The sequence below is a fragment of the Athene noctua genome, chromosome 2, assembly GCF_965140245.1.
Source record: "Athene noctua chromosome 2, bAthNoc1.hap1.1, whole genome shotgun sequence".
NCBI classification, from domain to species: Eukaryota; Metazoa; Chordata; class Aves; order Strigiformes; family Strigidae; genus Athene; species Athene noctua.
This window is the reverse complement of record NC_134038.1, coordinates 10,063,414-10,085,262: the sequence shown is the minus strand read 5'-3', so window position 1 is coordinate 10,085,262 and position 21,849 is coordinate 10,063,414. Positions and strand designations below refer to the sequence as shown.

The 21,849-nt window shown below is 35.9% G+C and overlaps 1 protein-coding gene across 9 annotated transcripts in view; it reads left to right on the top strand.

Moving 5' to 3' along the window:
* The window catches only part of EFR3A (EFR3 homolog A), a 93,927-nt gene extending 72,299 nt beyond the window's left edge, over nt 1-21,628 (top strand). For 7 of the 9 annotated variants that reach the window (XM_074898420.1, XM_074898419.1, XM_074898417.1 and 4 more), the window contains 11 exons: nt 55-130; nt 3,046-3,207; nt 5,414-5,545; nt 6,060-6,127; nt 7,413-7,540; nt 9,206-9,256; nt 12,237-12,325; nt 15,493-15,541; nt 16,632-16,735; nt 17,352-17,401; nt 18,615-21,628. In XM_074898420.1, coding sequence (XP_074754521.1) covers nt 55-130; nt 3,046-3,207; nt 5,414-5,545; nt 6,060-6,127; nt 7,413-7,540; nt 9,206-9,256; nt 12,237-12,325; nt 15,493-15,541; nt 16,632-16,735; nt 17,352-17,401; nt 18,615-18,720 — 1,015 coding nt within the window. In that variant the 3' untranslated portion in view covers nt 18,721-21,628. The remainder of the gene's footprint in view (nt 1-54; nt 131-3,045; nt 3,208-5,413; nt 5,546-6,059; nt 6,128-7,412; nt 7,541-9,205; nt 9,257-12,236; nt 12,326-15,492; nt 15,542-16,631; nt 16,736-17,351; nt 17,402-18,614) is intronic. The other 2 variants (XM_074898416.1, XM_074898418.1) reach the window with 2 other exon arrangements.
* Nucleotides 21,629-21,849: the final 221 nt, after the last annotated feature.

The window sequence follows — 21,849 nt, the reverse complement described above, 5'->3', positions numbered from 1 at the left end:
CCACTTCCCTTTCAACTTCTTTTTGGTAAAATGACATTTTTGTTTGCTTTGTAGAATAATACCAGATGTTTCTGATCTAAAGATAAAACGAGACAAAATTTCAAGGCAAGACGTGAGTTTCATGAAAAAGGTAATAGAATGAAAAAGCTACCTTTTCTATTAGAAAGACAATAAAGTAACTGAAACAGTTGATTTTTTTTCTACAACTTTTGGAACAACTTGCAAAGATGTATTATCAAGTGATTTTTTTAAATTAAGTTACAGTGATTTCAATGTTGAGGTGCACTAGATACTTGAGAGGTGGTTCCATGGAATAAATAAATTTTCATTTATGTCTTCAGTGAAAACCTTTGCATGCATGAAATTAGAACAGTGTATACCTAAACCATGATTCTGAAAAGACCTCCCTACAGTTAGATCCCTGTGCAGCATTTCATTTATGCTCAATAGTAGTTTTTCATTTGTATGGCTTCTATTTTGAGGTAATTTTGGTTGTATTTTGAGGTAATTTCTTATTTTAAAATCTGTTTTAAAAGCCTTGGTACAGGGCTTGTGTCTTATGTTTTAGTTAAAGATGTCAAAGAAGGTTAACTTTGAAGAAAAAAAGCACCTCCTTGCAAGATTGTTTTTACAAAATATTGTGTCAGTTGACTTCTGAGGATGTTTCGTTCTAAAGAAAAAGAGATTTAGGGGGTTTTAGCTGATGCTTATGTGGAGTGAAATCACTTCTTTACAATAAATCCCTTATTTGCTATTTGGGAAAAATGCATATAGTCGTTGGTGTGCTCTGTCATTCCTGACTGTTTTATCTGTTTGATATGTTTGTAAATGAAAAAAATACAAATTACTGTAGTAGTCTCAGGCAGGCTTTAGAGTGTTTATCATTGTTATCTTCCTGAGAAAATATATTCATTTCTCACAGCTATCCCATGATGCTTTGTTTTTGTTTCCTATTAGCCTGTGAATTAAAAATGTGTCGGAGTGCTGACTTAATTTAATATTCTAATTATAAAAATCAGAAGAATTGCCATTTAAGTTGTCCAGAGGCAAAATTAGTACATGTGCAAAAATATGCAGATTAGGGTTGTGAGGCTTTCAAGTAACATTGCAAGGTAAATGTTCTTGCTAAGTTAGTACAGTTGATACTCCTTGCAGTATATTTACACCTGTTTGACATTGGAATAATACAAATATAAAGAATGCTACAACACTGGCAATTATTACTAATGTATCTTTTTAAAAAGTGAATTAAATATTACTTAATCGAATTAATATCTAGGATTTAAAACACTTTGGATAAGTTGTATTTACCGATTTTGCTAGGTGAGAATTTGAATTGTCAAACTAAATATTTGAATTGTTAATGCTTATCTGAAAAAGAGGGCAGGAGAGGAAAAGAGACTCTGACAAGATCAAGAAAAGATTATAGTGTCTTCTAAAAAAATGTATTAACCTGTGAAATGAAGTCATTCAATAATTATTTCTGCGATACTGTTTCAGATGCATATCATAAACCCGGCGTTACTCACCTAGTTCAGATGTGTATGTTGGCAGCCTACTCTTCCTAGATACCTTGCGTAATCAAAGGAGAGGGGTGAAGCACCTCCAGAATTCCGTTAAGATCTGCCTGACAGTCTGGGCTACTTTGATGTTATCACAGAAACACAGAATCATCTAGGTTGGAAAGGACCTCGAAGGTCATCTAGTCCAACCATTAACCTAACACATCTATCTAACCATTAGATGAGGATCCTAAGGTAATTCTGTATCAAACTTAGGAATTTTGAAACTGAAAACTAGGTGAATTCAAATCAGACATAGGCACAAAATTCTCTTCATCACAGTCCACTTTCTCAAAGTCAGGAGGTTTATTTCTATCATTTCTTTAAATGGAAATACTACACTTCTTGCATTTTGCAATCTTCTATAAAGATACTATGTGTCAAGAAAATCCACATAATTTATTTTCATATCTAAGTGCAGTTCTTTATCAGTGGGATGAATCATTTCATTGCATTTATTTTCCAAATATACTGTGTCTTTGAACAGCTAACTTTTACTGTGCTTATTTCTTAGTAGCTTCTGTGTTTTGCTAATAGCTGTTTCCCTCTTTTTTAAATCAAACATTTATTTGAACTTTATATTTTATTTTAGAAGTAATAAAAAGGCCAACATTGTTGTTATTTCTTCAGTGAATATGTCCTCCTTGAAGAACAGATGTTTTATTTCTCCTTCTAAAGCTGAGCTAGTAGTTCCAGAGATAAAACATCAGTCCTCAGATCTTGGAAATGAACTGTGTCAACTGATACAGATCTGTATCCTCTACAGATTAAGAGTGCTGTGGCAGTACTGAGTTGTGTGTTGCATGCAAAACCTGCTGCTTATCCTGCCTTTCTGTGATTTGTTTTTTGTGTTGAGATAGTAGTTTCTTTACAAAGATTTGGTTAAGCAGAGTGTTGCAAGGAAATGAAAGTCACTTTTGAAATTGAGGTAGATAACCTGTGTTCTTCACTAGAGCTAGAGCCTCTTTATGCACACTGGTAAATGAGCCCTCCTCACCTTCTGAAACACTCTGCTTAATGAATAGATTTTATGTTTTCGCAAGGATAACCCATAAAGCTCCTCAGTTACATGAACATTCTTGAGAATGTTTCAAGATCTACATTTTGTTTTCTCCTTTTCATAAATGGGCAAATTTTTTTCTGAATATTTTAACAGGAAATGAATGCCAGTGTCTGATACACAGTGCAGTATTCATGTGCAGTTCTTTGTATCATATTACCCATCTGTACACTTCTACATAAAATGGAACAGTGCTGTTTTTATAAACTAGTAGTTATCTTTAATTAATCATGTACTTGATTGTGTATGTGTATACATGTATTTTATGCTTCTCTAATTTTTATAATTCTCTATCTAAAATGATCTAACATCAAAGTTGGCCCTGCTTGGAGTAGGTAGTTGGACCAGAGGACCTTTAAATGTCCTTTCTAAGCTAAATTATTCTGTGATTTTAATACTCATTTTCCCTTTTTTCTTTTATAGCATGGTCAGCAGTTGTACAGACACATCTACTTAGGCTGTAAAGAAGAAGACAATGTCCAAAAAAACTTTGAACTACTGTTTACATCTCTAGCTCTTACCACAATTGAACTAGCCAATGAAGAAGTGGTTATTGACCTCATTCGATTAGCTATTGCTCTGCAGGTATGAGTCTGAAACAGCATTGGGTTCATCGATTGACAACTTATATTTCTAATTGGAGATGTGGTTAACTTTTTTTATTTGCATATTGATCTTCAAATTGGCTATCTCGTCTTTCACTCCAAATTTGATCGGTCTGTTAAGGAAATGCACTTTGTACCTACCACTTAATAATAGGGAAGTTTCTAAACTAAGCTAATCAGATTCATTACAAACTTCTTCAGCATGTTCTTTTCAGGAAGTGTAGCAGAAACCAAAATTTGTTGGAATATTCCCTAGAATCACTGATATATTCATTAACAAATTGACAAGGTATTCTTACAACCTGTGATCTTGCATCAGTGTTCTGTATAAAATATATAGACTGTCCTCACCTTGGAAAAAAACTTTTGGTTAATTGCTTGTTTGGAAATATTTGTCAAACCAGGCTATTTAATCTTACCTTAAAGTAAAGTTCTATCAGTGTCTTGACAGGCTTTATTCTTTAATATTTCTTTTACAGGATCAAACATTATTTCATATTTGCATACAGTCCTCGGTGAAACTTTGTAACTTTGTGTTTTGCTGATTAGGGATACCAATTAAACTCAGACACCAGAGTGAAAAGTGAAAAGAGCAGGCGTATTTTACTTAAAATAACTAAATAATGTAACAGAACAATACAGAAAACATACAGTAAGAAAAGACAGAACAGTGCACTTAAACAAATAGGAAAATACAGGGTAATGCATCAAATCATTACTACCTGAGAGAGAGAATAGTGATTAAGAAAGATACATCACCACTTGCATGCTTTACCATCATCCAGACCCGTGGTGTCTGGGCAGCCCCGGTTACAGCGAGGGTTTGGAGAGCCTGTCCCTGCAAGTAGGAAATCCTACACGGTGCGTCCACCCGTAGGTGAGGCTTCCAAAGTCACTGCAAACGGGTCCAGCCTTATATACCTAAAAGTTAGCTAGACAGAATAGCTGGCACCTTTGTTTTGAATGGAAATATCTGATTCTATTTTTACGATAGATTCTTCCAGGGCCTGGCCAGGGCTCAAGGAAGAAACTAAGGTAGTTTCCCAGCTTATCTAATTGATTTATGAGCAAGGTCTCACACCAGGTCACAGGGCCAGACAGCTGTCTCTGCGACCTTGTTATCTTGCCTATACATAAGGAAAGATAAGGATATATAGAGGTGTATATTTAGCATAAACATGTCTAGTACAATACCTACTAATACAATGGTTGTTAGCTATAAAATACACAGGATTGATTTATAGATTGGCTCTGGCTTGGGCCCATTGTCCACGACTCAGCACTTCCATCTGTTATCTTGCCTATACTTAAGAAAAAAAATAAGGAGATATATAGATAGATAGATAGATAGATAGATATACACACACACACACACACTCAGGATAAACATATTTAGTACAGTACTTACTAGTACAATGGTTGTCAGCTATAAAATATACAGGACTCATCTATAGGTCAACTCTGGCTTGGGCCTATTGTCCAAGCCTTAGCACTTCACTTGGTAGGTTTACATGGGTTGAAATTAAATCATTCAAATAAATAGTGCTAGCGTGTGCAGTGGAAATTTGATGAAACTGTGTCCTGTATTCCCAGTTCACTTTCTGCCATTAGCCTTGTTCCCTAATGTGCACCTGCATTATGAAACCTCTGAAATGGAGAGTGCGTCCTTAATTTTAAAATATATCACTGAACCAAATACTTGATGAAATGACATTAGGAGTTTTACTAGAGCAATAATACTACAATCTGAATAAATATAGAAACGCTAATAAGCATTAAATAATTCCCTTTATGATACTGTATCTGTGACTCACAAGAGTGATTTTTATTATTAAACTACTCTTTCTAATTTTCCTGAAAAAAGTTATGATCAGCAGGTGGTAGGGACAAGATACGACCAGTCATTGACCTGTACTCTCTTTCTGTGAAACACATGCTTGAGTTGAGTAGATATATTTCTCTTTGTAGAGGTTGAATCCTTCAAGCTCTCTAACTTCAGATCAATATGTACCTAATTTGGGAACAAGGTAAAAGATTTTAGGATTTTATGATGAGAGGTATTAAATGCTAAGTAATACCAGATAGTTGTCATATGTCAGCTAGTGTTACTGATAATAATTTTGACTTCCATATATTTGGGACAGCCTGTTAACTTTGGGAAGTATAATGCTGTATTTATATTTCAGGACATTGCCATCATCAATGAGGATAATCTGCCAATGTTTAATCGTTGTGGTGTCATGGCATTAGTTGCAGCGTATCTAAATTTTCTGAGTCAGATGATTGCAGTTCCTGCCTTTTGTCAGCATGTCAGCAAGGTAACACATAATTAAGTAATTTAAATCATGTAGAACAGTACACATTCTACTGTAAAATGGATAAATTACTTCTGTTAAGTAGTTACTTGTGGTGGTGTTCTCCTGTATTGGGTCCACCAACATTGTTCTTTGTCTTTGGTCTCTGATAGCATTATTTGCTGACTCTTTCAAATTATGCACAGAGTTTTCCTAAGGTATAGCATTTTTATTTTGTTTATGGTACCATATATAACGGGCTAAATCCCCATCTGGTATAAAACTTTACAGCCTCACTGGCTTTGGTAAAACAGTACTGGCATGCACAAGACCATGAGAAACAGATTTTTAGTCTAAAGGGTGAGTGCCACAATATCCTACTCTGGTTAAAAGACATTTTAAAAGCCTTATTTGTGCTAAGGTAGATGTTAGTGATGGATTAGTAATCTACTACAGTAGAACCTCTTTTAAGCAATTTAGTCATTGTAGAAAATGGCTATGGAACTACTTTTGTATTATTTGTTTTGGGTTTTTTCAGGTCATTGAAACTAGAAGTCTGGAAGCATCTTATTTTCTACCAGAAACGATTTTTAAAGACAAATGCAAGTAAGTAGATACAGGATGTGAATTAGTGAACAGCGAAGTACCTAGGTTACTATTAAAAATTGCACATCATTGAAATATGGTGCATATGTGAAAAATAATTTACGAGGTTTAACAACATGAAGGATAGGCAGAACAAAAGCATTAAATGCATATATGGAGAAAATATAGTTTTCGGACTTTTTTAATTGTAGTTAGAGGCACTTATATCTGCACAATATGATGTTTGGTGTGTTAACACAGCAGAATGCGTTTTCACTGAATCATAGAATTGTTTAGTTTGGAAAAGACCTTTAAGATCATCAAGTCCAACCACTAACCTAACACAGCCAAGCCCACCACTAAACCATGTCCCTAAGCACCACATCTACACATCTTTTAAATATCTCCAGGGACGGTGATCATCTGGTCCAACCCCCTTGCTGAAGCAGGATCACCTAGAGCAGGTGGTTTGGAACCACATCCAGATGACTTCAGAATATATACAAGATGGAGACGCCATGCCTCTCTGGGCAACCTGTGCTAGTGTTTGGTCACCCTCACAGTAAAAAACTGTTTCCTGATGTTCAAACAGAACTTCTGTGTTTCAGTCTGTGCCCATTGCTTCTGGTGCTGCCACTGGGCACCGCTGAAAAGAGCCTGGCTCCATTGTCTTTCCACCCTCCCTCCCTTAAGGAAGTTATACACATTGATAAGATCCATCTTCTTTTCTCTGTGCTGAATCGTCCCAGCTCTCCCAGTCTTTCTTAACTGGAGACGTGCCCCAGTCCTTTACTCCACCTCAGTGGTCCTGTGTTGACTCTCTAAAATAAGTCTGTGTCTCTCCTGTCCTGGGGAACCCAGCACTGACATAGTGCTCCAGGTATGACCTTAACAGTGCTGAGGGGAAGGATTTCCTCCCTTGACCTGCTGGCAGTACTCTGCCTTATGCAGCCCCAGAAACCCTGAGCCTTTTTTGCCACAAGGGCACGTTGCTGACAAATGGCAAATACTATTACGGTGCAGTTATTTCTGTCTAACAGAGACCGTAATCTCTCAAGACATAGCAAAATAGGTGAGGAACATATTTCAGACAACCAAAAAGTGTTAAGGTAATTTAAAATATTGCAGTGGTATTCAAACCACTAATTTTGGGCTGTGTATTCATTCCTAAAAAACTGAGCAAGTTTTATTTCCATCAGATCATTACCTTTGACCCTTTTGATTGCTTGCAGACATTAGAAAAATATTGTACTTAGTGAAAAAATCTCTATTGATAGATAATAACTTTGAATATATATTTTTACAGTCTTCCAAAATCCTTAGAGAAGCATGAAAAAAATTTATTTTTCCTGACGAACAAGATTGCAGAATCATTAGGAGGCAGTGGATACAGTGTGGAAAGATTGTCAGTTCCATATGTACCCCAGGTAACAGGTAAGTGGTGATTAATGGCAAAACTACTAAGTACCAGTTACAAAGAATGCCTTCCTAGTGTGTTGTGAGCCAATAAAATGTAATGAGACTACTTGGCAACAAAACTTAATCTTTGTATAAGTTTGTTTTCTCATGATGGGGGTTTTTTTTCTCATTACCTACTGTATTATTCTTATGAAGTTTCAACTTTGTGTCCCTTGAAGAGTTTTAAATTCAGATGGTGGGGCACAAAGTTCTTGAGCCCACTTCAACTCTTTTTAATGAATTCTTTGCTTTCAGAAGAATACCTAAGAAGATCGTAGTGATTATTACTGGTTTTCTGTATTAACTTTGTTAACTATGTGTGTTTTGGGGCTGTATATAACTGGTTGCTATTGTAATAGACTATGGGACATCCCAGTGTGAAGCATGACCTTTTTGCAAAATACAAGTACGTAGCAGGAAAATGGGATTTCTGTGTTTCATAGCTCATGGATAGAAAGAAACAGTACATATGGACAGCGAATGCCAGATCTGTCACATTTGCAATATGATTCAGAGACATTGGTGCCTGCTCTTGAATAAGATTTTTTGGATAGCTGCTATGGGAGGGAATGAGTTCTCCAAAACAGCAGGTGTGGTTTTGTCCCAAGTGCTAGCAGGCAAACCAGTGATATATTCTGACATAGCTGAAATGTCTGTTTTCTGTTGCTGTTTCATCTTCTAAAAATGAAAAAGTTGCTATACTTAACAGATTACTTCTTCTAGCATCCAAAAAACCAGTTACCATTATATTTTAATATTGGCAGAAGAGGCAGGTAGCAAGTAAGCAAATGTTAGGTTTTCAAATTTTTACTGTTTTCGGGTGAATGAGAATGAAATAAGAAAGATAGCCTGGTTTGAAATTTATGTTAAGCCTCTTCTAGAAATTGAGATGTATTTGTACCCAAATGGCCTTGCTAGAGTTTTCTTGAATGCTTTGATAAAAATGCATTCCTACATAGTAAGATACATAAGTTCTGACATCAAGGTTAAGTGAGTTTATCTGCCTCTTCAGGTGATGAGAAATGGCCATATTTAATGCTTAATCTTAGCGTATGTGAATCAGATGGGGTTTGGACACTTTTTTGTAAACTTTTTGTAAAGAGCAGTAACCAAAATTGGTTCAATGTCTGTTACCATATCTCATTAGGATCATTAATCTCTAATCCTGGGGGATATTGAGCTTCCAAGGTTTCATTTAACTAAATCAGGACCAAAGCAATTATGATTTGGCATTCTGAAACTTTTCTTTTTTTATTTCAATTAAATACTCCATTTCTGCAATTATATTACAAAGCTAGTATTTAGCGTTTCAAAATATATCATTAATTTTAGTAAAATATTGATTCATTTTTTGTATATTCTTGTGAAAGTTATGATTGAACCCAGAAAGCCAATGAAGATTTTTATCCTAAATATTTCTAGTATTTCTGAGTATCAGTGATGTAATACTTAATAATGACTTAAAAGATCATCATCCTCTCTCTTTCCAGGTTTTGGTGGTACTTATCAGTTTGAAAGACATTCATATTTGCAACTTTTTGTACCTTGTTCTCTTCCTTATTTGAGGGAGGGGGGAAGCTGATAATTTAATTGTACATTTAATCTTTTTTTTCCTCTATAATTTTTTTTGGTTATATTTAGCTCTATTTCCATCAGGCAAAAAACCTTATAAATGCAGACACAAGTCAAAAGGTAAAAATGAGTTGTAGGTCAGCCTGCTCTTCTGCTAGCTGTGGTGTGTCTGTATATGATGTGCACAAAAAAATGCTTTTAGAAGGCCTTTAGAACTTTAGGCCAGATATTGTGTTGTACTTAGTGTACCTAGTATTTCCTTCCACTTTTTTTTTTATCTCCTTCATATACCTGTAGCAATGTTAGCTGCCACAAGGTTTGCCTTTGTGTTTACTCTTGATTTGGAACTCTACAATACGGTACCTTCCTGTTTTCTTTTCCTGAGCAGGTAGTAGGGCTATAGGTATAATTTTTGTGATAGTATTAATTATGTCTTTGAGTGACATTACAAGAACTTGGTAGAAGGTTGGGAAAAGCTCTCAGCTGTTCACAGAATGCTGATTCATCTTACTCTTTGGCTGTTGAGGATAAAGGTCCACTAACTAGCAGGACATGTATACGTGCTTACGTTCTGTGTGCATCCCACCAATAGCTGGGCTTATACACTGTCTACTCACCAGCTGCCTCCTGGTTCCCAGTCTCCCCAGTCACTGGCATCTGAGCATGTGAGTCCCCAAGGCCGACAGCCGCTGGTCCAGATCCCCCTTGTGCACAGCAATGCACATGCGTGTGTACATGTGGGTCTCAGTCAACCCCCCAGGCTCCATGGTCTCTCTGACAGTTGGCCTGGGCCTCCTGGTCCCTCCAGGTGCCCGCCCCTCAAGAGACACACAGAGTGCCAGGCACACAGGGACACCCCCTGGCTCCCAGGCCACTTGACCTACTCACCTGCTGGTCCAGCTTGATACTCCCTTGTGATCACGCACTGACGCTGTGCACCTTCACTCCCTGCAGACACACCGGCCTTCTGACCTGTGCTCTGTCTCTATTTGCTGTGTTCAGACTGCCCTGCACACACTTGTGCAAAGAATAGAGTCCCTCACCCAGGAAAAGAGAAATGGGATTTGCTCAGAAGATGGGACGGGGTGCACTGATGAGGCTCAGGCATGACCAGATGCACATACTGATCAGCAGCTAGTTTACATGGGACTGTTGCCTTTATCCCCTTATTCCTCTTTTTTCCTTGCTTCCTCCTTCTCAAACCCTCTCAATTCTTCTTTTCCCCACCCTTGCTTCCTTCCCTCCTAAACATCCCATTCTAATCCTGGTGCAATCCCAAGATGCTGTTACCCTGTATTACACAGTGTCCCATACCCCAGTCACTGATCCCACCTCAGCCAGTGAGGTGACCCAGAGAGCTGCGCCCATTGCCCCATGGGGTGGGTGCCACTCCTGGCTGGCTCCTGGGACAGCCCTGGCAGGGGCCAAGGCAGTGGGTGTTGGGGCTCCACCACTGCCCTTGTGCCTCTGGGCTCTTTCGCGTGTGTGGAGACGAGCTGTATACCATATAACAGGAAAAAATTGCAATTTTCACAATCTTTTACCCAATTAATATGTTAAAATTGGAAATGAATGGACATTTTTATTAGGCAAGTATAGTGAGGCATCCATTACAAAAATGAACCCTATCCAGAGAAGTCCCAGAAATGTATCTTACGGTATTTGCATGACAATTATAGAGAGAGCAGCAAGATGGCAGCAAAGATATAGTTTTGTCTTGTGTTTACCCTTGAGGGCTAAGGTGTTTTCCTCAGACTCTGTATGTATTGGGTCACGTAACAGTGAGCCATCAGAGATTAAAAATCAAATAAATCCTTTAAAATGCCACTTCAAATGCTCAGGGTCCCTGGCAAAGATAGCTAGAATTCTGGTGGTTTTCACTAATCTTATTCTTTCACTGCCTCTTGATCTTAAAATGGCATTTCATTTGTATGCCTTCTGAAAGTTCTTTCTTGATTTTTAAAACCTGAGTATGTTCAGCTCTGCTGGAATGAATTCTGTTCATGCTCAATATTTACACTGCCAAAGCACTTTGCTAGAAGTGGTTTAAACAAAGGTTTAAAGAAGAACCAGAATAAATTACCTTGTGGGGGAAGAGTTTTGCAGTCATTCTCCTTATCTTAGTATCAAGTGCCTGTAGGTGCTTCTGACTATGTGCACTGCAAGTCATCAAATAATAATGACCAGATCCAAATGACTTGATCTTGGCTAAAATCTAAAATACAGTGTCGCAATTCATGGTTTTGTAAATGAGACATGAAAGTCAGGTCACTCAAGTCTCCATTTGTCAGAGGATGCCCATGACACATCTGGAAATGTATTTTTGCTGGGGTTTTTTTTGAAATCTTTATGTTAATATATTGTCAAGTACGAGAAAAGATTATTGGTGTATTTTCTCAGGAATGCAGTTACAAAAGGAAAATCCACCAACTGATGGATCATTTGATCATAATCTGCTAATGCGCTAATGAAATCGTTATGCTTCTTTTAGTATCATCACAGTTGGTCTTATTCTGACAACTTTTTAGGCCAGCTGGACTTGCTAAAATGTTTGTAGGAACTTAGAAAAATGGTGAGAATTTTTTTTCACCGAGTACATTTTTAGACTCATTGAATATGATACTTGTAGCAAGGAAGGATTGTTGTTCATTTCCATTCAGAAATCTTTAGTTCTCCAGTCAATGAATTGTCTTCCAACAAGTCCTTTTCTGTTTCAGAGTACCTTCAAATCAAGATCTTAATATTTCAGTTTCACAACAAAAAAAAAAGTTTGAGCTTTTGTAAATTAGTTTGCAGCAATATATCATTATGTGCTATGTTATTTATTATACATTTGAATGAGATCTTTTAAAATTCTGATCTTTTAAGGGAAATTTGGCAAAGTCTGGGATGAGAGGGGGAAGAGACAAAGAAAAGGTTACTTTCCTTCATATTTAATAATTTAGAACAATAACTGATCATTTTTCTCCACAATCCAAATGATAAAATAGATGATCTTGGGTTAAATAAGCATATAGAAACAAATCTGCATCCAATGTGTAGAGATTTGATCATTTTTCAACTGTTATACGGAAAGTAAGATGAGCTGTTTTAATTCTAGATGAGGACAGACTCTCCAGGAGGAAGAGCATTGTGGACACAGTATCTATTCAGGTGGATATTCTGCCTGGCAACAACACAGATGATAAGGTATGAAAATCACAGGATATTTTAAATCAGCATCTTTGGGGGGGGAATGTGAATGAAGCTTTCCCAGAAAGTCTAATTGTTCTATCAGTGTTAAATGCTTTGGGGGTTTGATGGGTTTTTAACTTCTGTGTTTGTGTAAATGAGTTGTCAAAGACACTGATACTGATCTTGCTCTATAAAAATGTATTTTGTCGCTGCAGTTTTTACAAATAGTAAAGTTACTGCAGAATAGGGAGTTAGCAATACATATATATTCTGAACAACTAATATTTTAGTAAATGTTGTAAAATATTTTCTTTGAATTTTGAGGGATCAAATAAATTCCTGCATCTGTATCCCTGCATCTTTTGAAGTATCTGAGTCTTGTTCATCAACATGGGGCTGACAGATATAAGACTAGTGGGAGACCTGCTGTCTTTGAGGGGGTGGGTAAAGACTAGGCAGGCTACGTACACTTTGCCCTTCCAGAAGAGTTTAGCACTCAGAGCTTTAACGTCACAAGAAGGATGGTAAGGTAGCAACAAAAAGTTCATATGTAGGGTACAGGAGCTGATGCTAATTATCCCTTAGGAAGACTGCATTATAATTAAAATTACCCCACATCTTTTGACACTTCATGTGAAGTATTTCTTAAAATAAATTTCTATTTCTACTGAATCTTTTCCAAGGTTCTGCTGATTTTTTTATTAACCAGATTTCTGCTGGTTGCAATGGAGATTAGCTGTTGAAATTGAGGTGCTTGTACCTGCAAATAAATCCTGCCTTTAGCATCTTCAAGCACAAACCAGCTAGGGACATGAAACAGAATGTGTGGAGAGAGGCAAGCTGGATGTAGTTAAAAATGCAGTGTTAACCTATTACAAAGGAGCAAGCTTCATTTTAGAACATTGACAGAAATGATTTATGTTTTGCATCGTTATTTCTTACTGCTTTCTCCTGATGATAACTCAGATATTTTGTGTTCATTTCTTGCTATTGTGCCTTGTCAAGTATACAGATAAACTAGATAAAAGTTTAGGAGAAAGAAAAAAAAGTGTTTGAAAAATAAACCAGATTGTGATAATCTTTAGCTTTCTAAAGAAAGTAAATGCTTCTAATAGGAATGGGCGTGTTTGGCATTAGTATCCTTTTTAAAATCATGTATTATATGTGATTATATGTGATTGAACATATCTTTTGAAAGTAGAATTAATGGGGAGAAGTTTCCATTTCAGATATCAAATGACGATGCTGATGTTATGTTAAGCATTGATATATAGACATTTTTTGAAGAGGCTATAGCAGTTGTAGATAAATCGAAATCTTTGTATGGGTTCTCAGTTTAATGTGGTACTGTGCTTTAGATAATGAATTACTGTTTGGCTCACTTAAAAACAAGACTTGTATTAATCAGAAACAAATGAAACAAAGCTTTCCTCCTTTTGTTGCTTGACAGTGTTTGTTTACAATGCAAAAGGAAGACCAATATTTTCCAGTTTGCTGACTGCTTCTTGACCTATATCATGAACAACTGGAAAACTGGTAGATAGACCAGAATGAACATTTAGGTCATGGTGAGGCTCCAGTATTATGCTCTTGTGATAGGTTAATCATGTCACTGAGGTAGAAGACTCTTTATCCTTAAAATACCTATTGTTGTATTCCATACAAACACAATTTTTTTGTCAGCTCAATCAAAGCTTCTTGTTGTGGTACATGTGTTAGTGAATTCTGTTCAGGAAGATGGTTTATTCCATAGTTATCTTCATTTTTAAGATGAAAGCACTCGTAAAAGCTGCTAGTGCTTCTGTAATATTAATAACCAAATCCAAGTATAATGCTGGCTAGTATCAGCAAATACTGTGGATATTAATTAGAAATCTGTAAGGCTTCCATAAACAAGTAATATTTACCAAATATGAATCATATAAAAGGTGATTATTTAAAAACCTGCGTGCTGTTAATCTCTAGCTATAACCACAAATATTTGACATAAGGGGTGTTTTGATGTTTATTTATTAATCCTTTATATATTCAGAGGTAGAGAATACAATGCTAATGTAGTAAAAGTTGTTAGAAAAGTATCATTTACAGCTCCATCTTCTGAAATTACTGATGTAAAAAGGAAACAGCTACTTCTGGCTTTTCCATGTACAGTAGGCCAAGTCAATGAATTAAAAATTTGCAAGAATTCAGTCTCTTCTTAATTGGGTGAAATAAACTTTTTGCTACCTTGCAGATCTTTTTATCTTAAATCATATTAGACCATCCTAAACAATTAGTCTCTAAAGATAAAAGTGCTGCCTGTTTACATGTAGTTTTGAAGGTTTAAAGTAAGGCAGTCCAAGCCAAGAAACCATGTTACATTCAGGTGAACACTGTTCTGCCATCTAAGCGTTCTCCCCTTATACTATCACAGTGGTTTCACTGTAAATATGCTTAGTGATACAGAAATTCTAGATCTATAAAGAACTGGAACACAAAGATCCATGAGCTGGAGCTCTTCAGAGAAACATTCATGCATCTTTGGTAATTTTGCAGCCCCAAGCAATTCCTAATGCAGTACATCTGCAACAGCAAATGGGTATTCACATTACTAAATGAACAATTTTTCTAAGTGCATCAGACACAGCTTGTTATGAAGAGCACTCTAGCTCCAATGTTTACGACATAAGCACCAAATTATTTGGAGCCCATACTGGTATGAGGATGGCCTAAAGCAATAACCGTTTTTCACTGTATCCTCCTCTACCATCTCTTACTTTAGTAGCAGATTGCTGAAAACTCATCTAGTCTCAGGACCAGTTGCTGTGATTCACAACAGCTGTCTAAGCGTCAGTACGGAGGCTTAACAGTATAGAAACACCACAGCATATTCCTGACCCAAAGGATTGTTCTTCAAAATTCAAGTCCTTTTCCAAAGTAATGTTGCCATAGCGCATCTTGACTAGAATTTGGAAAGTTTTCTTTGATCTCATTTGTTAACAATTTCCTCACTAACTGTAGTGTCTTTAAAACATGAATTAATGATTTGTCAGCTGTCATAGAAACTCCAGATAAAGCTATTAGAAACTTGTGAGGCAGAAAAGCTCTGTGGCCATTTTGCCCTTCTGTATTTAAAATTCCTTATTTTTAGAAGTTTATATGTTATATGTGAGATTGAAGGGGTTTTGTTTCTTTGTGTTTAGGTAGATAATACTGAAGAAATCACCTTTGAAGCTTTGAAGAAAGCAATCGGTAAGATTTATTACAATTATGTTTATGCGGCATAGTTCTAGACTACTGTGGAATTACTAGAGAATAAGGTGTGGCCAGAATAACATAATTAAAATATTACATTTGTTTCTCTTCAGGTAATAAAACCTGTTAGTTATTTCCTTATTTCTGAAATGATACCTCGATAATTTTAGTGAATTCATTTTCTGAAGCTAATGTGTCTGAATGAAAAGCATCTGGAAGTGCCTGTCATCTATTAAATTTGCCCTTGTAGGACAAACAATAAATTATGTGAGATTTTCAAATTCCATTGAGTGATTATTTATAAAGCAACTTAAATATTTCTTATGTATTAAGATTTTCAGGTCTTTAGTGCATTCAGAAAATAGATTGTAAGGTACACATCATGGACGTCATAAACACTCCTTTTTTTAAAATAATCTTTTTCTGACAAGTGACCCAGCTGTCAGAACTCAAAATTATCCTATTTCCTTATTTCATATCAATATAAATAATTACTAATTAATGCTGTCCAGTCCCCCAAAATACCATCCAAAATGTGGATTAGACATAGCTAAAGAATAGACACTGACATTTAAGACAATAATTCAATCTGGCAGTTTTCCAAACCTGCCTAATGACTTAGGTACTTAAATTCACTAAATGCTGGAAAGTTCCAGTTGGTTGTAGGTTCACTCAGCCTAGGGAGGTTGAACACAGTTTTCCAGATTCTGATAGAAAATTCTGGCCACCTGTCTGCCTGATACTGGGAGGGAGGATATCCCTTCTTTTCTCTTGAGGCAGAAGTTGTGTTTAGTGAGTGAGAAGTGCAGTCTTGAGCCAGATAATAAAGCAAAAACAAGCCCGTATGTACTCATAATTAAAGCACATAGCAAGAAAGGGGCAAAACTGGGGTCCTCAAACCAGCTCCCTAAAATAGTATCTGCACTGTGATTTAGAAGCCATGACAGATGAAAGCTCTCTTGTGTATGGTTACATCAATTCAAATACAGCGCTTGTTTTCTTTTGCAGTGCACATTTGAAGGTTTATATCACTTATTCTTGATAGGCAAAGATTACATTTGTCTTTATTTTTTAATATTTTTTTAAGATAACAATGGACTTGAAGAACAGGAAAAAGAAAAAAGGCGCCTTGTGATTGAAAAGTTCCAAAAAGCACCATTTGAAGAAATCGCAGCACAATGTGAAACCAAAGTGAGTCTCTGAAAAATATTATACAGCATTGAAGATATTAGTATAAGTATTAATGAGAATGAGCTGGCTAAAGGTGATTTATGTTATCATGTCACTGCTGCTGGTACTTCTACAGAAATTCAGTTCTTTGTCTTCCGTTATTGTCTCCCGTAATATCAACGTTTGGACATATCAGTTGTTTAAATGGTGCTTTTGATTGCTCCTAGACCATTTGAATAGGAATAGAAATCTCATACACTCTTAATGTTTTCCTTGCTGTCTTTGAAGTTAAGATTCACTATCCATTTCTATTTCATCCTGGGATAACTGGAGCAGTAGTTACCCCATTATAGATTTCAAATAACTAAGTGTATTTCAGCTTTGTTGAACTCCTATCTGCAATAGCAAAATTTGCTGTGTAATTCCTTGTACTCCAAGACGGTCTCACTCAATCTCAATGCTTCTTCGAGGCTCAGAATCCTTGCAGCAATGAGAAAAGAAATTGAGACAGGAACTGCTGCCTAGATTTGCCATGTGGTGACATGGAACACACTCACCAAGTACCGCCTGGCACATTCATTTTAGATTAGTTCAATATATAGTAGTTAATAATTCAATTTTAATTTATTTTTCTTAGGCAAACTTGCTTCATGATAGACTTGCACAGATACTGGAGCTCACCATTCGGTAAGGTTTTATGCAAGAATATGATGAATGAAAAATGGGTTATAAAGCAATTATGACTACTTTCAGATGGTCATGTCATAGTGTTCCCAAACACGTATAATAGGCAGAAAACAATTAACTGAATGTTGTGGTTTAACCCTGGTAGGCATTTCAGCCCCACACAGCTGCTTACTCCCCCTCTGTGGGATGGGGAAGAGAATTGGAAGGGTAAAAGTTAGAAAACCCCAGGGTTGAAATAGGAACAGTTTAATAGGTAAAACAAAAGCTGTGCACATGAGCAAAGCAAAATAGGAAATTCATTCACTGCTTCGCATCATCAGGCAGGTGTTTAGCCACTTCCAGGAAAGCAGGGCGCCATCATGCACAACAGTTACTTGGGAAGACAAACGCCATAACTCCAATAATCCTCCCCTTCCTCATTCTTCCCTGAAACCTGTTACTGCTGAGCATGATGTCATATGGTGTGGAATATCCCTTTGGTCAGCTGGGGTCAGTTGGCCCAGCTGTGTCCCCTCTCAGCTTCTTGCCCACCCCCAGCCTACACGCACTGGCAGGGCAGCATGAGAAGCAGAAAGGCCTTGATGCTGTGTAAGCACTGCTCAGCAATGGCTAAAACATCCCTGTGTTACCAACACTGGTTTGGGTACAAATCCAAAACATAGCCCCATACAAGGTACTGTAAGGAAATTTACCCATACCAGCCACAACTGGTGCACTGAAAAAGAGTAGTCTTCTCTAAAACAGTCACTTTAATTTTCTTGTTATTATTTTGAATCTTTTTAGATAGTGGACAATATCCAGAAAACATGTCATATTCTTATAATATTTCTATGTATATCAGTAGTATTGAACAATGCTGTTGTTTTCCCATTGCTGTATCTGATGAAGAATGAAATTAAATATTGAAACACCCAAATTAGTACATGCCATTATTACAGTTGTGCACATCCATTGTGTAGTATAAATAATATTTGTTAGTAATAACATGCATTTTCATAGTTTTCTAACATCAGTGAAGTTGATGTTTTAGACCAGAGTACAAAAAACAAGGCATGATAATTTCATTATTTTATTAGGAATAGAATAAAATACTGATAGTTGGGGGGGGGAAGTAGTTTACTCTTGTTTTTCATCTATTAATATAAAAAATTATAAAAAAGAAAGCAATCCATATAATTGCTAATGATATATACTGATTGTTCTTCTCACACAGTCCTCCACCTAGCCCCTCAGGAACGATGACCATTACTGCTGGACATGCTCATTACCAGTCTGTTCCAGTCTATGAGATGAAGTTTCCAGATCTTTGTGTGTATTAAGTGTCTTCTGAAGTCTGCTGGACATTATTTAGCGTAGCGTACAGTAGAAAGAACAAGATGAGTTTTCAAATTTTATTGTATATTTCATCTAAACTAACTTTAAAACAATGATGGACATGAGCCAAATACAGATTTCTCTAGCCAAACTCATGAGACTGTTTTGAGTTGTTTTCTTCTGTAATATATTTGAAGTTAGGTTTTTCATATATCATGTTTCTTTTTCATATTTAAGTACTCATAAAAGTCAGATCTAAACCTTGTTTTGCCATATAAGTGAATATTTCAGTTACTTTAGGAATTTGTATTTCTGTAAATTCCTTTAATTTGAAACATTGTAACTGAAAAACCGTTAAAGCTTCCTTCTTATTTTTTTGTTTGTTTGTTTTTTTATCCTATCCACCTCAATTATATATCTAAATAGAACGCTTTGGCTTGCTTCATCTTGTTAAATGTAGCCAGTGGAGCACTACCTTAGCTCCCTTTTGTTCATGCTGTCATAGTTGGTCAACTTATTTGTTTTGAAATATATGGAAAAAAACAATACCTTACATGTGTTCAAGTAAAGTAAATTAATTAATGGACACTTGTTAAGTATTTTTTTTGATGCATCACATAACATGCTTTTTAGATGGGTATGCCCAGTATATGTCCTGTGTTTTTTGCTAAAAGTTAACTGCTTTGCATAAGAGAGGATGAATCTCCTCCTGAAGCACTGAATTGTGCAATATTTTTCATGTCTTAAGGTGTATGGTTTACAGACTGTACTTTTGAAAATGCAGTAGTATTTTACTGTCTGCTTTAGTATAAATACATGAGAGATATATTTAGTATAGCAGAAAATAAAGTGAGGGCATTTTAAATCATAAATATGGAAATTACAGATATATTCTATGAGGTATTTCTCTGTAGTTTATTACAGCTTTTTAATGATATTTTAGAAATTGAAAGAAAACTGGATGAAACCATTTAAAGATCAAGCATTTATTACATATGTTGTCAAGCAAAAGCATTTTTAGAGATGCATCTTTGTGTTCATTCATTTCATTTCTCAAACTTTTCTAGAAATAAGAAGAATATGGTAACTTTCATAGGTTTATGTATCTGAGTATACTATTAAAAGGCACAGAAAGTAAAACTGATAGAGTAAATCACCTTTTGATGATGGTAATTGTCAAGGCTGTCTTTATGACTCACTGAATTCTGCAGGCAGAAAGAAAAAGCAGCTTTTGTTGATGCCATGAATAATAAGTTTGAAGTCCCTTATTCTATCTGAATCTGACTGAAGCAGCACAAACATGAACAAATGATCTCAAATATCTATAATAAATGTAAGACATACAAGTTAGCCAGCAGTTTGGTTGAACAGTGATCAGGCCATCAACAAAGTCATCTAACTTCAGTTAGCCCTGCTTTGAGCAGGAGCTTGGTTTAGATGACCTTCAGAAGTCCCACCCTAAATTAATCTATGATTGCATAATTCTAAGATTGGAATGGTTATCAGGCCAGCTAATTTGCTGACTGTTTTGAGCATTTGCAAACCCACTGTAAAGAGGATTTTAAGTTTTTTGAAATGTAGTACAGTATTCCACTGGACTGCTTTCAACAGCTTGTCATGACATAACATCAGAAAAATATCAGCTACTTAAACCTATGAGATAACATGCTGAGACTTTCAGAAAGCATTCACAAAACTCAAAAGGTAATTGAGACCTTCTTTTCAGTTTAACAGTGCAATCACAGCTGTTAGTGGATGACGAAACAGCCCCTTATCTACAGCATTCCGTTGTGATTTTTACTGCTGCAGCGTATCAGCCTGATCAGACCACAGTCTACAAATAAATAAGACTCTAGCTTTTAGTTTTCACTTTTTGGTTTTTTTTAAGGTAAGATATAATAGACATAATTTTGGCCTATATAAAGAGTGTAATTTTTTAAATAGTAAATCTAACCTAGGGATACAATGTAAAACACTTATCCACTTTGTCATTTTTTAAGAATAACACTGTGTGCTTTTGTACAAAAAGAAAATGAGGAGTCTAAGAAATAAAGAATGTACTTCTGTTTGCACTCTTGCAGTATGAAGACTGTGCTGTAAATACAGGATTGTTTCTGTGATTGAATTCTGTTGCATGAATGCTGCATGTGAAAATAACCAGATTCAGCATTTCACTTTCAGTTCTGTTTATGAAGTATTTTTTATTTATGCTAATGGTAGGTTACCATGTTTTCAATGTTCAAATGAACTTTGTTTGGGAAATGCAGGTGTTGTGCAGGTATTGTGCAGGGAATGAAGAGCTTGTAACACTCCATGTATTCACGTGATATTTAATTTCTTCCTTTCTGGAAATTCAGGGAGTCTGTAAGTTGATAATTGGTTCACTCTGGCCTGTGTAGCCAGATGGGAGGTAGGAGTGACTGTAAAATGTATTGTTTTGGTAGCTATTATTATATGTAGCTAATGAATGAAACCAAATGAATTAAGAATGCTGTTGTACAGTATAAAGCTGCTGTGTTTCACTTATCTCTTTATGTTCTTGAGACAAGTTGCAGAACTTAAAAGCTCCATGTGCATACTGGCCTCTGTTATCTGCAACACACTGAGTACTGTCACAATGTTTATAAATTGGTATCCAGCTATTTAAATGTATTCCAGCTTTTGCTTTGGGTTCTCTCTCCCATTATGTAATTTTGAAAAATTACAGCTTTTGGTAGTGGGTCACTTGAAAGTAAATTAAATCCATGTTAATTTCAAAATAGAAATAGCCTGTTGTCCAAAATCAGAGTAGGGCTAATTTGTTTGTTGTTCTGATGGTCATATATTCTGTACTGTACGTAATGAACCAGTTTCAGTAAATGTAAGAACACACTGTGCAATCTATATTTAAGCAATAAAATAAACCAAAATTTAAAATCAGTCTTTTCTAAGGTGTCAGTTAATTTTTGTTGCTCACAATTAAAATGTCAATGATGCTGGTTTTTTGCATTTAAAATAGCCCTCATGTTACACACGTCTGTTTTCCCAAATGTTAAAGCATTGCAACATTATTAAACTACTACTTGTATTTATGATTAAACCATTGCTATTGCTAAGACCACCAAAATTCGAGAATGCAACAATGCAAAAGTCAC